This window comes from Gymnogyps californianus, chromosome 13 (assembly GCF_018139145.2).
Source record: "Gymnogyps californianus isolate 813 chromosome 13, ASM1813914v2, whole genome shotgun sequence".
Lineage (NCBI taxonomy): Eukaryota > Metazoa > Chordata > Aves > Accipitriformes > Cathartidae > Gymnogyps > Gymnogyps californianus.
Window position 1 is genome coordinate 2,246,403 of NC_059483.1, and position 12,829 is coordinate 2,259,231.

The 12,829-nt window shown below is 41.8% G+C and overlaps 1 protein-coding gene across 1 annotated transcript in view; it reads right to left on the reverse strand.

Annotated features, from left to right (window-relative positions):
- Nucleotides 1-12,829, reverse strand: part of ITPR1 (inositol 1,4,5-trisphosphate receptor type 1) — a 180,282-nt gene that overhangs the window by 21,842 nt on the left and 145,611 nt on the right. Inside the window, exons 53-57 of the mRNA XM_050904988.1 lie at nt 9,605-9,727; nt 5,714-5,889; nt 4,258-4,422; nt 2,404-2,599; nt 939-1,031 (exon numbers count right to left, since the gene is read on the reverse strand). Of these exons, the coding sequence (XP_050760945.1) occupies nt 939-1,031; nt 2,404-2,599; nt 4,258-4,422; nt 5,714-5,889; nt 9,605-9,727 (753 nt within the window). The remainder of the gene's footprint in view (nt 1-938; nt 1,032-2,403; nt 2,600-4,257; nt 4,423-5,713; nt 5,890-9,604; nt 9,728-12,829) is intronic.

Here is a 12,829-nt window from a genome sequence, read left to right on the forward strand (position 1 = left end):
TGGGCATCATTAATATCCTTGGCCACATAAGACCCTGATATCAGGTTGATTATTTATGATATAAAAACATCTCTGGAGTTTTCCTTTCTGCAGCCAGAGTGTATAAAGACAAAGCAGCACACTCCTCCCACAGCTGAATAAAGCAGCTATTCTTGTATCAATGTTGAATCTCAGTTTATCAAAGAGGACACTTGAGCAAAACAGAGCCATCTCCTCTTGCGAGCATGGGCTTGTGGCCATTATTGACCTTTGAAACATCTGACCATATAAGAGCTCCACTTCTAAGAGAAATAGTGATGTTCTGTCTGGCTCTCACAGCCAGCATCATAAATCTCTGAGAAGTAAATTACATTTTCTAGAAAATAAAACTGAAATATTTCAATACCCAATCTGAGGCTGGTGATTATGCTACAAGTAATATCTCACATGCACTTTTTTGATCTCAAAACCCCCCAAACCTACCCTGTCTACTTAATCCATTGAGTACTTCCTGCCATGATATTAAAAACAGTTTCCTTAGTTAGCTAGATAGAATAATGCTGACAATAAACGATGTTCTGCTCCATATTTCACAGGGTATTATCCTCTGAGATCACATTTAATAGCCTAATGTTTTAAAATAATAAACTTTGCAAAGAGGTAAACTGCATCACTTCCTTCTCAAATTGATGTAGAAAATTAAAGAGTATGACAGTGTTTTATCAAAGTATGGTTTAGTTCTAAGTTTCTCGAGTTTAATCACTTCATGTAACAAAAGTTATTTATGCTGTTGGCCTAAATTAATCCTATTTCAAGTTAGATAGTCTCATGATAGCTTTGTTCCCAAATCCATTACATAGGATTTTTTAAGAAATTATTATTTTTTTAATTTAAGGTGCTTAACTAGAAGAAGTGTGAAAACTCAGGGTGTGATTATCAATTCAACAGCAGATACTTACGGTCTGAAGGAATGACCGAAGAACAGTTTTCACTGCTACCTGCTTTGCATACATCTGAATAGAGAAACTCGCCGGTCATGGTCTCACCTGGTTCTGTGCGATCTAAAAACAGAAGGTGATGAATCAAATGGATAGTTTAACGTTTTGTACGTTTTGCAAGATTACTTCTCAGATATTAAAGTACCCCATCATATCCAGGGTGCAATTACTAGGCAGATTTAGAACAGCATATTATCCTAGAGTTTAGAAGAGCACAGTACTTTCTGATTTACACATTCAATGATTTTAAATTCAAACATAAAATTCTTCTTATTTCTATGAATCGAAGACCCAAGTTGTGCATTTATTTTGCATCAGCTCCAAAGTTGAGAGAGTAATTGAAATTGTTCCGAAATTACTATGTTCTAGTGCACAGTGAATTTTGAAGGTGCCTTGAAAACCTGCTTTTCAATGCCTTGCAAGTATCAAAACAAACCTACTGCCACATAGTAATAAGTCTTCGGCATTTCTCCAGCCGCATGGAAACCTGAAATAATAGGGTCGGTGAGGCTTGGGTCTCTCACAGGATTGGCAGTAAAATTAGAAAAAATAGTGGGAATGTCAAATAATACTTGTCTGAATAGCTGAAGTGTCAGAGAAAAAAAACAAAGACAGAACAAGACAAACCCCAAACCTCTCCTCTAACAAATTTCATTTCTGTGCTTCCCACCACATTAGTAGCTTGATGCTGCAGGGTGGGAAACCCCCCATTTTTTAACTTACAATAAGCAACCCAAGGTCAGCACAGAGAAGTCCGCTACGGAGTTTAAACTGTAGCAAGTATTTGAGGGAGGTTAATACAGTCTAAAAAACTATGAGTAAACCAGAATTAGAGAGAGAAACCTCTACTTCACGAGAGCATCTCTTTGTTGCCCTTTATTTATATCGTCTGTTACTTCAGATAAAATATTCATTTTTGTTACACTGAAACTAAACCCCACCATTAAAAGCCAATATAAGCATTCAAGATCTGGCAAACCGAGGCAGAACTGAATTCTCCCAGCACAGAGCCTTCTCCACGATGGCCTACCTAAAGTCTGCTTGTAATTAAACTGGGGGAGGGAGTAGGTGTAGCTGAATTAGATAATCTCAACTGTTTTAGCAAACAGTGAGGGGAGAAATCTCAACCATGTGCAGAAGAGCCTAAGTGCCATCTCCAGGGGTTCCTCCTCCCCATCCCTCTTTATGCTGCAGCAGATTGCAGCGTTTTGTAACAATACTGGGGTATCTCTTTGCCCCAATCAGTTTGATTGCTTTTAAATTTTATTTTCTATTTAAACAGTGTCCTTTGTAAGAAAGAAATTGTCAAACTGGTGAGGCAATCAGTATGCCTTGCAAAAGGTGGAAGACGCTCAGCACGCCCCAGGGAACAAAAGCCCATTACTTTCTCCAACACAAACCGTCCGAATGAGTTGCTGGTACCAACCTGGCAATAACGTTTCGTTAGGGAGCTTGTCTACTTCCAGGATAAAGTCGTCTTTGAAGAAGAGGTACCCCACGATGGAGAACAGGTAGACCAAGATGAGAGCGAGAACAGCAGTCAGGATGATGGAACGCCCATTGCGAGTGACGCTCTTGATGACGTTCAGCAAGGTCTCTTCTCGGTACACCAGGTCAAAGAGCTGGGGGACAACAAACAAAAGCAAAGGCTGTTTCTCACATGTACTACCAGTACCACTGGTGGCATGCTACGTGTTGGCATAACATGAGGCAGCATGTTAACAATACCAATCTGATGTTTTAAAGAGCATTTAAAGCACTTTTTTTTTTTTTTGCCTTTGTATAGTTACCTGAAATTTAACGTATTAGCAAAGAAAAATACAGCAGGTGGTGAGGGAGATGGGGTCCCTCACCCCCACTGTACCAGTCTTGTGCCATGCACTTTGAAACTTGAAGAATGGAGGCAGCTGTACCCTCCTCTTCATCTGCACTTCACGGACTCCAGTCCTGAGCAGCAGCTCGGGAAGAAGTCCCTGCCTGGTGTGAGGGCAGGTATTCTTGCTTAAGTGCTAGATATACAGTACGTGCTAACACATACTGTTGTATCATTTTTATAGTACTATCTGCCCCATCACAATCTCAAAATAGCTCATTTCAAAATGCAATTAGCTATGTCCTTTAAGTCGTAGTTTATTGAGTGTATAATTAAATGAGCAGTATTTTTTGCCCAAGTTCTTTCTTTAAATTTCTTTACAGATGTTTCCTTCATTTTTCACTCCTCTGGGTCTGTGACAATTCACCAGCACAGCCCAGGCAGGTTGCTGGCTATGCTGGTTGGCAATGAGAAAACAAGTATTTGTTAAATTGGACCTACATGAATACAGAAAATAACTAATTCAGGTACCAGAGGATGTAGCAAGCATCAAACAAAGGGACAAAAATAGAGTGTTCTGAATGGGATTTAAGGTTTGCTTTAAAAAAGTGACACATTTTCTCCACCAACACTAGATCTACTCCTTCAGTGCCTATTCTTAGAAGTATTGTGCTGTGCAAGATGAATTCCACCCCAAACAGAAAAAACACGTATGCCAGGAATCCGTGTCAGTCGTGTGAGGTCTGGAGTCTAGCTACTGCTAAGGAGGCGCTCCAAAGTTAATCAACTGCTCAAAAAGCACGGACACTATGTTATAGTTATTGACAATAACAGAGTAAACCACGTTAAAGACTGTGCGCCTCTTATAGCATGGTAACTCCAAAAGTGTCTACTGTTCTAACATTTCTATGGCTAGATTTTTCCATGATTGCTTTTCCTCATGTAAGAGCTTATACGATCTTAAGAAGGCTTAAACCTTCACCAGATATTGATATTATTTAGAGTCACGACATTTCAAATTGTTTTTTTATCTCGGATGTCAGAGCAGGGTCACAAGCAAATACATCTAATCTAGAAAACCTATGCCTTAGAAGTCTGAGAGGACTAACATACACAGGGGAATGCTAAATACCTTCACTGCAACTGCATACACATTTACTGTAATGAGCAATTTTAACTCGATTTAACCTTAATCACATCTTGTATAATATACTTGAGAAGAACAAAAAAGTCTCCGCTTGTCCGTACAAGTCAGGAAGAAGAGCTGTAGCAGGAGTCCCATAGCCTCCCACTGTAGCTTCTCCCAAGCAATATCTCCAGCGAGCAGTTCTCAAAGGAGTGCCGGTACAACAGTTTCCCAGTAGTAAAACAGAAAGCAAGCAGTTATGACACATCTAGATATGCCTGAGATGGGACTTTACAAACACATAGACAGAAAAACATTCTGAGGGCAAAGCGAATACCTACCAACAAACTATAAAAGAATTCATGTACGAAGAGCCCCAGAGCGCAAATCAGAAGGTACAGCAGGTGATAAAGAAACTCTACATCCATGATCATTGCCTTGTATCCTCTAGTGAAGGTTCCACAGTTACCCACAAAACTCATCAGAAAAATGATTTTATTACAAACCTAAGGAAAGATTAATCATAAATTAGTTACAACATGTGGCTTTCAGGAAAAAAGGCAACTTTTCAAAGCTGGAGATAACTTGGCTCCACGATGATATCAGCCACCGTGCTGAATTGTCTGTTACACGACAGCGTTTTGCACGTCAGTCAAAACCTGCTTTCTGTTGCATTTTCCGCACAGCTGAGACAGTGAGCCAAAACTAAAACTGCACGTGTCCAATAAAACGTGCGCACTGACTCCTGTCTCCAGCTTGTTGTCGAAGGGCATCAAGACTAACATTTAAAGAAGAAAGTAAAAACACTCCCTGGTGTGAGGGGTAAACCTTCCCCCCAAAAAACCAAAAATGAACCACCCCTGTTCTAAGCATGGCACTTTCTGCAGTCAAATAACTCTCTCGCCTACAGCAGCCCTTACGTTTCTGAAACAGCCCTTATTGCTTGCTAATAAGCAAGCGGCCCAGATTCCCTCAGCAATTCACTCTCGGATCATGCATCCGGTAATCCTCCTGTGTAGCACCAGCCATCAACACCAGAAGGAAAGCTGCCTTCACCTTACCTGGAACCTGCTAAATGCTACAATTACCACCACCCTCACAACGCAACTCTGACTCTCTGTACACGGCACTCAGTGACGTATTTTGAAGACAAGGAGTGCTATTAAATGATGCGCTTGAAAGCTGGGCACTTCGTAATAAAGGCAAGGACTTTGAGAAGACACATCTTTGCACAGCTCCTGCTGACTCAGTCAGAAAGAAACACTTTTGGCTTACATGCCACAAGAGACCACAAGTATCCGGGTTTGAGCGTCAATGAAGTTCTCTGGTGGCTCAGCGTACATGCTCAGTCCACACATTACTGTAGCAAAACTGCTTAGTGTCAGCTTTTGGCTGGCAGGTAGACTGCAGATAAGACATTTGGGAAATGCATTGTTTAGTGAATCTTACACAACCCCGAAAATACTGTAGCTTAGTCACTGAACGGGAGACGGGTTTGAGCAAATAACCATGTACTTTAGGGTCACAGAGACTTCTTCACCTTTCTGGCTGCAGCGGGAGCTGTTTCTAGACTGTGGCAAAACTGAGAGAAACCTTAGAGGTCTCCAGCCTGGGGAACCAGGATTAAATGAACAGCAGCAAAGCACTTCTGCTGGAAACAGTTCAAAGAGGGAATTACTCCTCCCACCAGTTCCACCACAATGTCCCAGGCTATTTTTGCCCGACATCTTCACGAGCAGGTAAGAAACCCTTACATAAGATGCAGGAGAACTTCAAAAAAGCCCACTCAATACTTACGTTGAATGCACCCAGAAGAAATAAAGTAGGCTGTAAACCAACTGAAAATATTAGTCGTAATATTGTAGAAGCGATTAAGGCTCGGATGCCGTGGGGCTTAGGAAGAGCTATAACGATGGCCAGAGATATCAGCATAGCTGTCCACAGCAAGCCTGACAAGTGGGGCTCCAGTGTACCTCGGGTGGAGAGGAAAAAACAAAACCCATTTCAATACTTTGTATAACCAAACCAAAATAACCAAATAAATGCCATTTTATCTTGTCTTTGGTGGAGCATCTTTAAGCCTCATGTTCAGACATTACTGATTTCAAAGCAGTAAGTGGAACATCTGAGCCCAATGCCTTCAGTAGATTTTAATTACAAACTTGTTACTAAAGCATTATGTAAATGATAAGCGCCAGTATTATAGGATTCTTCATTTTCGTATTCGTTACTTATACACCTTGAATGCTGAAAAGGACAGGCATTTTGCTAATGCATTCCGTAGAGGCATTGAATGGGTAGGTGAAGACAGACAACATACTCCTCCAGGTCCAGATTCACAGCAGATTCTCCTATTATGCTTTTGGTCAAAAGCCTCGTACCAGTTTTTGTCATCTCTTGCTATTTCTGGTTCTATTTAGACTGTCCCATGAGACTGTCTGCTTACATAACATCAAGCCTGTGTTGCTAAAAATACACTCCTCTGAAAGAGCCATAAAAAATACTCAGCCGAAAATACCATTTACCCTGGGTTTATGCAGAATATGAAAGACATCCCTTTCTCAAACCTGACATAAAAAAAAAGTTTTTCTTCAAGCAACTGGTTCCTCAACAGACAAAAAGGCAAGACCCCCAAATTTCATAGCCCTCTGCAGCCCTTCTGCAAGTACACGCTCAGAGGACTGTTGTGTCTTATTGGCAAGATATTGAGTGAGGGCTTCCCCCCCCCCGCCCAGTTTCAGAAGGCTTGGGAAATATTACTCTCATCTGACTACCACAAGCAACCATTTAATTTTGTTCCAAATCACTGTAGATTAATAAAGACAGCAGAGAATAGATAGAAATTAAAACTTAATAAGCGTAAAGTTGAACAGATGTTTCCGCTGTCTGAAGGGAGTTTGGGATCCCAGAGCAACGCTGCCACCGCTACTTGAGCTGTCAAACAGCAAAAGGTGCAGAGCTCGAAACAGAGTCACCCGCGTGGGAACGATAAACAGCACAGAGAGGGGAGAGGAAAAAAACGTGCAGAAGCTTATTTAGGAATGACTTGGGAATTGCCGTGAGAGGCAGATCCTGAAGGATCCTGCCTGCACCTGCACAGGTGTCTGAACATCCCAGCTATTACAAAGCCATCCATGGCACATGAATACATTTGCTTTCCCAAGTTTCAGCAGTTCCCAGCAGGCCTGCAAAAATAACTGGAGTTAATGAAGTCCTCAACTGTTGCCTGTAACACCCACCTTGGAAAGGCCCAACACCACAGGCTGCTCATCAGCGCGAGGAGCGCAATGCCATGACATAAAAAGTCCTTAGTGGGACCTGGGTTGGGCGAGTACTCGCAGGAAAGAGTGGGGGTCAGGACACAGGCTCGTCTCTCCTTCCTGGGGACGGAGAGAGACTGGGAGCGGACTGGGAGCAGAGTCTTTGCCCTTGGCAAATGAAGCTCACCAAGCCAGCGGTCACTCAACGTCAACTGTCTGCACCCAACCTAACATCAAAGCCTTGCTGCGAGCACACGGAGTCCATTACACGACTGCGGGCAGGAGGACCGTGTAACCGGTAGGAAGCTCTCCCCATCTCTGGAATTCTCACCATTCCAGTACCAAATTCCAGGCGTCCAGGTTTGTTTCTGCTCCTCAAGTCAGAGGTTTTACAGCTTCTGCTACAGTCAGATGCTAATCAGCTGCTCAGTTCACTGTGTCAAGCAATTCAAGACACTGACAACTTCCCCCAAACAGTCTGTTTTGAAGTCTTTTTTTTTTTTTTTAAAGCTAAATATAAAGTACACATGTATTTATTTTTCATTTTTGATTGTAACTAGTAGAGGAAGAGATTTTATCAAAATGTTACCTGATAAAGTATTTCAAATACGTAGCGTAGGGCATCTTCAAAATGCCAAATGATTCCCCCCCTAGTCTCGCAACTTGTAATCTCAACGAACTCCTTTAATTACCAGCTTTCCTAGCAGCCATAAATACAGACCTTTAAATTTTAACTTGTGATCTTTGAAACTAGAGACAAAAAATTCAGTTCCTCTTCGTGCTTGTTAAAACCTTTCCACCAATTTCTGGCCAGAACGGGATCTGGGTAGCCCCATGGTCTGCTGCCACAGCGTGCGACGCAGAGGTATAGCAGCCGAAACCACAGCCTGATGTTGCAGAAGGTAACTATACTCTTCCCCCTCTCAGGGACACCAGATTTTGGGCTAAAATATCCTGTACCTTCTCACAGGCTTTATCAGGATGCAGAACCCCTAAAAGCAAGTTTTCCATGCCCGCTGCCTTTAGCCCACTGTGACTGTAAGCTGCTGTCAAACACTACCTGGACAAAGCTACGGCTCTCCTCAATCTAAATTAACTGGTGAGCTGCAAAAAGGGTGAAGTGGCTTTCCTGCCACACACACAGAGCTCAGTTGATAATTGCGTTATGTTCAGGCTACTGCTATCTTTGAGCTGCAATGTCTTTGGGTTCTGTAGTTAGCAATGAACGTGAGAAAGATGCAGAGGGAAGTTCAATAGGGAAAGATAAGCATCTAACTGGCCCCGTTGCATTATGAATCTCAAAGAAAGGGAAGTGAAGGCTTGAACATCAACCACCCTCTCCAGGAGGAGGTTTTACTGCTGGGGTCCTTATTTACTCCAGTTGACATGGATGTGGAAAAAGCTCCTACCTAGACATCTCCTTTACACCAACTTTGCAAGCGATAAACACGATAGAGGCATTCACACGAATATTTCTCCAGATTTCCTGATTCTTGCTGACATGACTCCACCCCTCGACCTGCCCCGGGGTGCATCTCTTGGGAGAGGCTAGATTTAAGGAAGAGCAGCTGAATCTCATCAGGACTCCACTGGGAGTATTTACTGAATTGGCTCTAAGAACCGCCACTGTCACACAAACCCACTGCTTGGATCAAAAGTAACTTCCACGAGACCGATTACAGCAAGATTGTGCAATCCCACACGAACCGCACCCGTTAACCCATACTTTATGTTAGAAATGATAGCAAGCCCAGCTGCTACCCGCTGATGGCAAGGAACCTCGGAGCGGCAGGTTGCTCCCGAGCCAGGGGACACGGCTGGCATGCTCCTCCTCGCTCCCTATGGCAACCTCTGCTCTAAGTGCTCGTAGGGGTAAGGGACTCCTAGGAGAGACAGTAACAGAGGGGAGATGGGCTGCTCTTCTGTATCCTCCATCGATTTCTAACGGCACGAGGCAGGTCACTTCGCCCCGGTACGCCTCACCTGCCAATGCAGGGTAATCTCACTCACCCAACCCCAACACTCAGAGCCCTCCTGAAGTGCTACGTAACCACGAAAGTTTTACGGAGAATGGCGTTAATAAAATGCAAGCTCAAGGAAAACAACAAATTAACATTTCTCATATTTTTAGTTCGATACTTAATTACAGAACTTTAAACCAAAGTAGAACAGTCAAGTAATTAAAGGTGGATGTCTGTCTTTGATCGTTTTTTCCCTTAGCAAAAAGCATGGCTCTACATTTTCCTTACAAATGCCTCAAGAAAAAGTCAGAACAGCATAATTTAAATCAATGCAATTAAAAAAAAGCCAATTTCTGTTCTACTGTCCCCACTGAAGTAAACAGGGATGCAGAGACACAAGTGGGGGACAGAATTTGGCTCATTATACCTTATTTGTTCACGTATTTTTGTATGCTAAATATTGGTACCTCCTCGAATTCCTTTGAATGGATAGAAAAATGCCACGAGCAGGTTCATAAGGACAGCCAGGTTAAAGGAAATACTGCTCCAGAAGGACATGTTGCGAGCACACCAGTATAGGAAAGGTTGAGCTGCAAAAGAGAAAAAGAATTCTTTTTAATGAAGCGTTTAAAAAAAAAAAAAAAAAATAAGAGTTCTATATAAAAAAATTAATCTCCACCAAAACTCAGTTTATTTTCAGTTTGCCCAAAAGCACAGCATGAACAGCTGTAATATTCATGGCTTATTCTGAAGTTTATTGGATTACTCTGTAACTTTGGGGTACTTCCAGTTTCCTAGAAAGTGCTTTTAAGGCGAAGGACTCATGTTAAAAAGTATCTTCAAACACGGTTTAGCGGCAGCGTGAGAACGAGTTCAGAAACGCAAAGGTCAAGGACTTCAGGTTTCCCCTAATAACATACTTTGTGCTCAGAGTCACACAAAGAACAATTAGGAGGAAGAAAATTTGTACACGTTAGCAACGGTGAGATTCAGCCCCAGCCCTCTGAGTTAGGCTGCTGCTGCCAGCAGCTCACCTACACGAGACGCTGCCCACCTTCCAACCTCTTTTCCGCTGCAGCAAGCCAGAAAAAACGCAGTGAAGACAGGGCAAGGCGGACAATTAAGACACAAAATGCAGCGTAGCGACATAGCAATAAAGCTAAAATGTCTAGGACTAGTTGCCAAGCAAGTACGACAACTTTACTTCAAGCTGATAATAGACCAATATAGACCCAGAATAACAACTGAGCTGAAGCTCGGCTGGCTCTCCCTCTGCCCTGTGGGCAAAGGACACGAGCACATCTGCACAGAGCTAAGTGCACAGTTAAACAGCTGCACATTTTAAATTCTTAACGTTACATATAAATACTTTTCAAAAAAAAGATTCCTAATCTTAATAATCTCTGCAGCTAGAATCAAGAGGCACAGAAAGCAAAAAGATTCATTTTCTGAAGTGGTCGTGGACCAGAAGACAAGGACAGCTAAGAAGCTGCCTTACAGTAATTCCCTCTGCACCAAGGCAAAATCCCCCTGATTTTAGCTCCTGCAGGCTTATTGTACAGCAAATTGTGTACTCCTGAAATCTAGAGTGGAAAAAAAAAAAAAAAAAAATTAAAAATGCTCTCAGAGAAGGGAAAGAACTAATGTTTTTCCCTGTTGGAAGAAGGTAACGTGTACAGATATCAGAGAGCAAAGGAAAAGAAGCTCACAGTGAAATTTAGAGAAAAGAGGAAAATGCAAACTCTGGGACTGAAGAGTAAATTAATGAATGCAGCAATTCTGAGCCTCACAGTAGCCACCACCTCTCTTCAGCAAATCACCTCTTCTAGCATCCTAAGCAAAAAAAATGGGTTAAAAGAATTATACAATGCCTCATTATACTGAGTTGAAATGCACATAAAAAGCAAATGTATTGAACAGCTGAATGCAAAGGAAAGGACGACAAAAAGGTACCCTGTCACTGTAAGAATACAAGCTTCATTGCACCTAATTAGCCAGGCACATGTTAAGCCTCACTGAAATGCGATGTAGCAATGTTTCGAACATATGATACACTGATTTCTATATTATTTCTGTTCTCAATTTCATTTTATCTGGAAGAATTTGTAAGCAGGTTGAATTAATTTGCATGAAATTGTTATACGAAGGGTCATTATAAAGTTCCAGGTTTTCCTTTAAGCCTTCCTTTGGGGATGGGCACAGACTATCTGCCCAGTGTAGCACTTCTGCCTGGTTTTGGCAGGCTCATTTGAATTCTTAATTAAAGACCTTGGGAGACTTACGGTGCTCAGATTATGGGCTAGCACCATGAGCTGAAGGGGGAAGTACACGGGTCTTTATAAAAGACTTTTTTAAAAAGTCTCTCTCAGGTTTGAATAAACTAAGTGGTATCACATGAGCACAGCACAGAGCACTGCCAGCCGGTCATATCTCGAAAACACAAACCTGTATTTAAGGTGCAAGAAACAATTGTATAAACATAGAATATCACTTAGAGGCCAAACAAGGCCAGAATATTAGGAGACAGGCTAAATGATTCCAGTTTCTTAAAGAAAAAAGAAATATTCTCCACTTCTGCAGGTGGATCTTGATTAATTTGTGGTCTTTTGTCACTTATGGATGTCTTCACAGCTTGCCTGGAGATACCCTCAAAGACAATTAAAGTAACTCAAACAACAAAATCTAACAGAAAATATGGATGCTGTCAAAGACAAAGTTGCCCATTTGTTTAGGATGTCATATACTCCCATATTTCTTGTAGAGTTCTTAGAAGTCATTTTAGGAAGCAGCTTCCTGGGGATTTTGATGCTGTCAGTACTAATCCATTGTTCAGTGGAAATACCTCCACTCTATTTAGTATTCATACACATGAAGAATCATTCAGTAGAGCTGACCAAGTTTCAGGCAGTCTTACCTATACATGACTTGGATAATTTTAAATAATATGATTACAATTGCTTTTCTCTGTTAAAAGATCTACTAACATATATATATATATATATATATATATATATATATATATATACACACATACACCCCAACAATCAGAAGCAAATACTGAGTTTCCATTACCAAACGCACAACACATCATCAGCTCTAGTGTGAACTGCGCACACGCATCCTAAAAACAAACTGAAAAGAGTCCAGGCTCTTCTTGGAGGTGCACAGCGAAAGGGCGAAATGCAATCGTCAGAGGTTGCAACACGAGAAACAGTTTTATAAAAAATAATTTTCACAATGAGGCAGGTCAAGAGGTCCCTTCTCACCTAATATTTTCCTATGATATGCAACGCTGCCTGAGTACCAGCAAGGTCTCTGTCAGGGGGAAAACCTTTGCTAACCACGCTGGCGTGGATTGCCTGGCACAGCCGGCAGGTTTCGGCGGCTGACAGCAGCGTGCAGCTGTACAGAACTCCACTCTCACATTTGCTCTAGGAGGCGGTTCCGGACCAGTCTGTGCTCTTGCGCTAATAACTGGAGTTCAGCTGATTCAAGCACGGGGAACAAAAGCGGTATCAGATGGCAGATGTTGACCTGAGCAGGAAAAAACTGCTTTCTCACATTTCAGAGGGTCATTGTTTTGTTTTTGTTTTTTTTTTTTTTTTTTTTTTACATAATTTTAAGCAAACGAGTTAGAAAGTTTACTGGGGGAAGCAGTCGCACTGTATGAATTATAATTTTAAAAGTTTTCC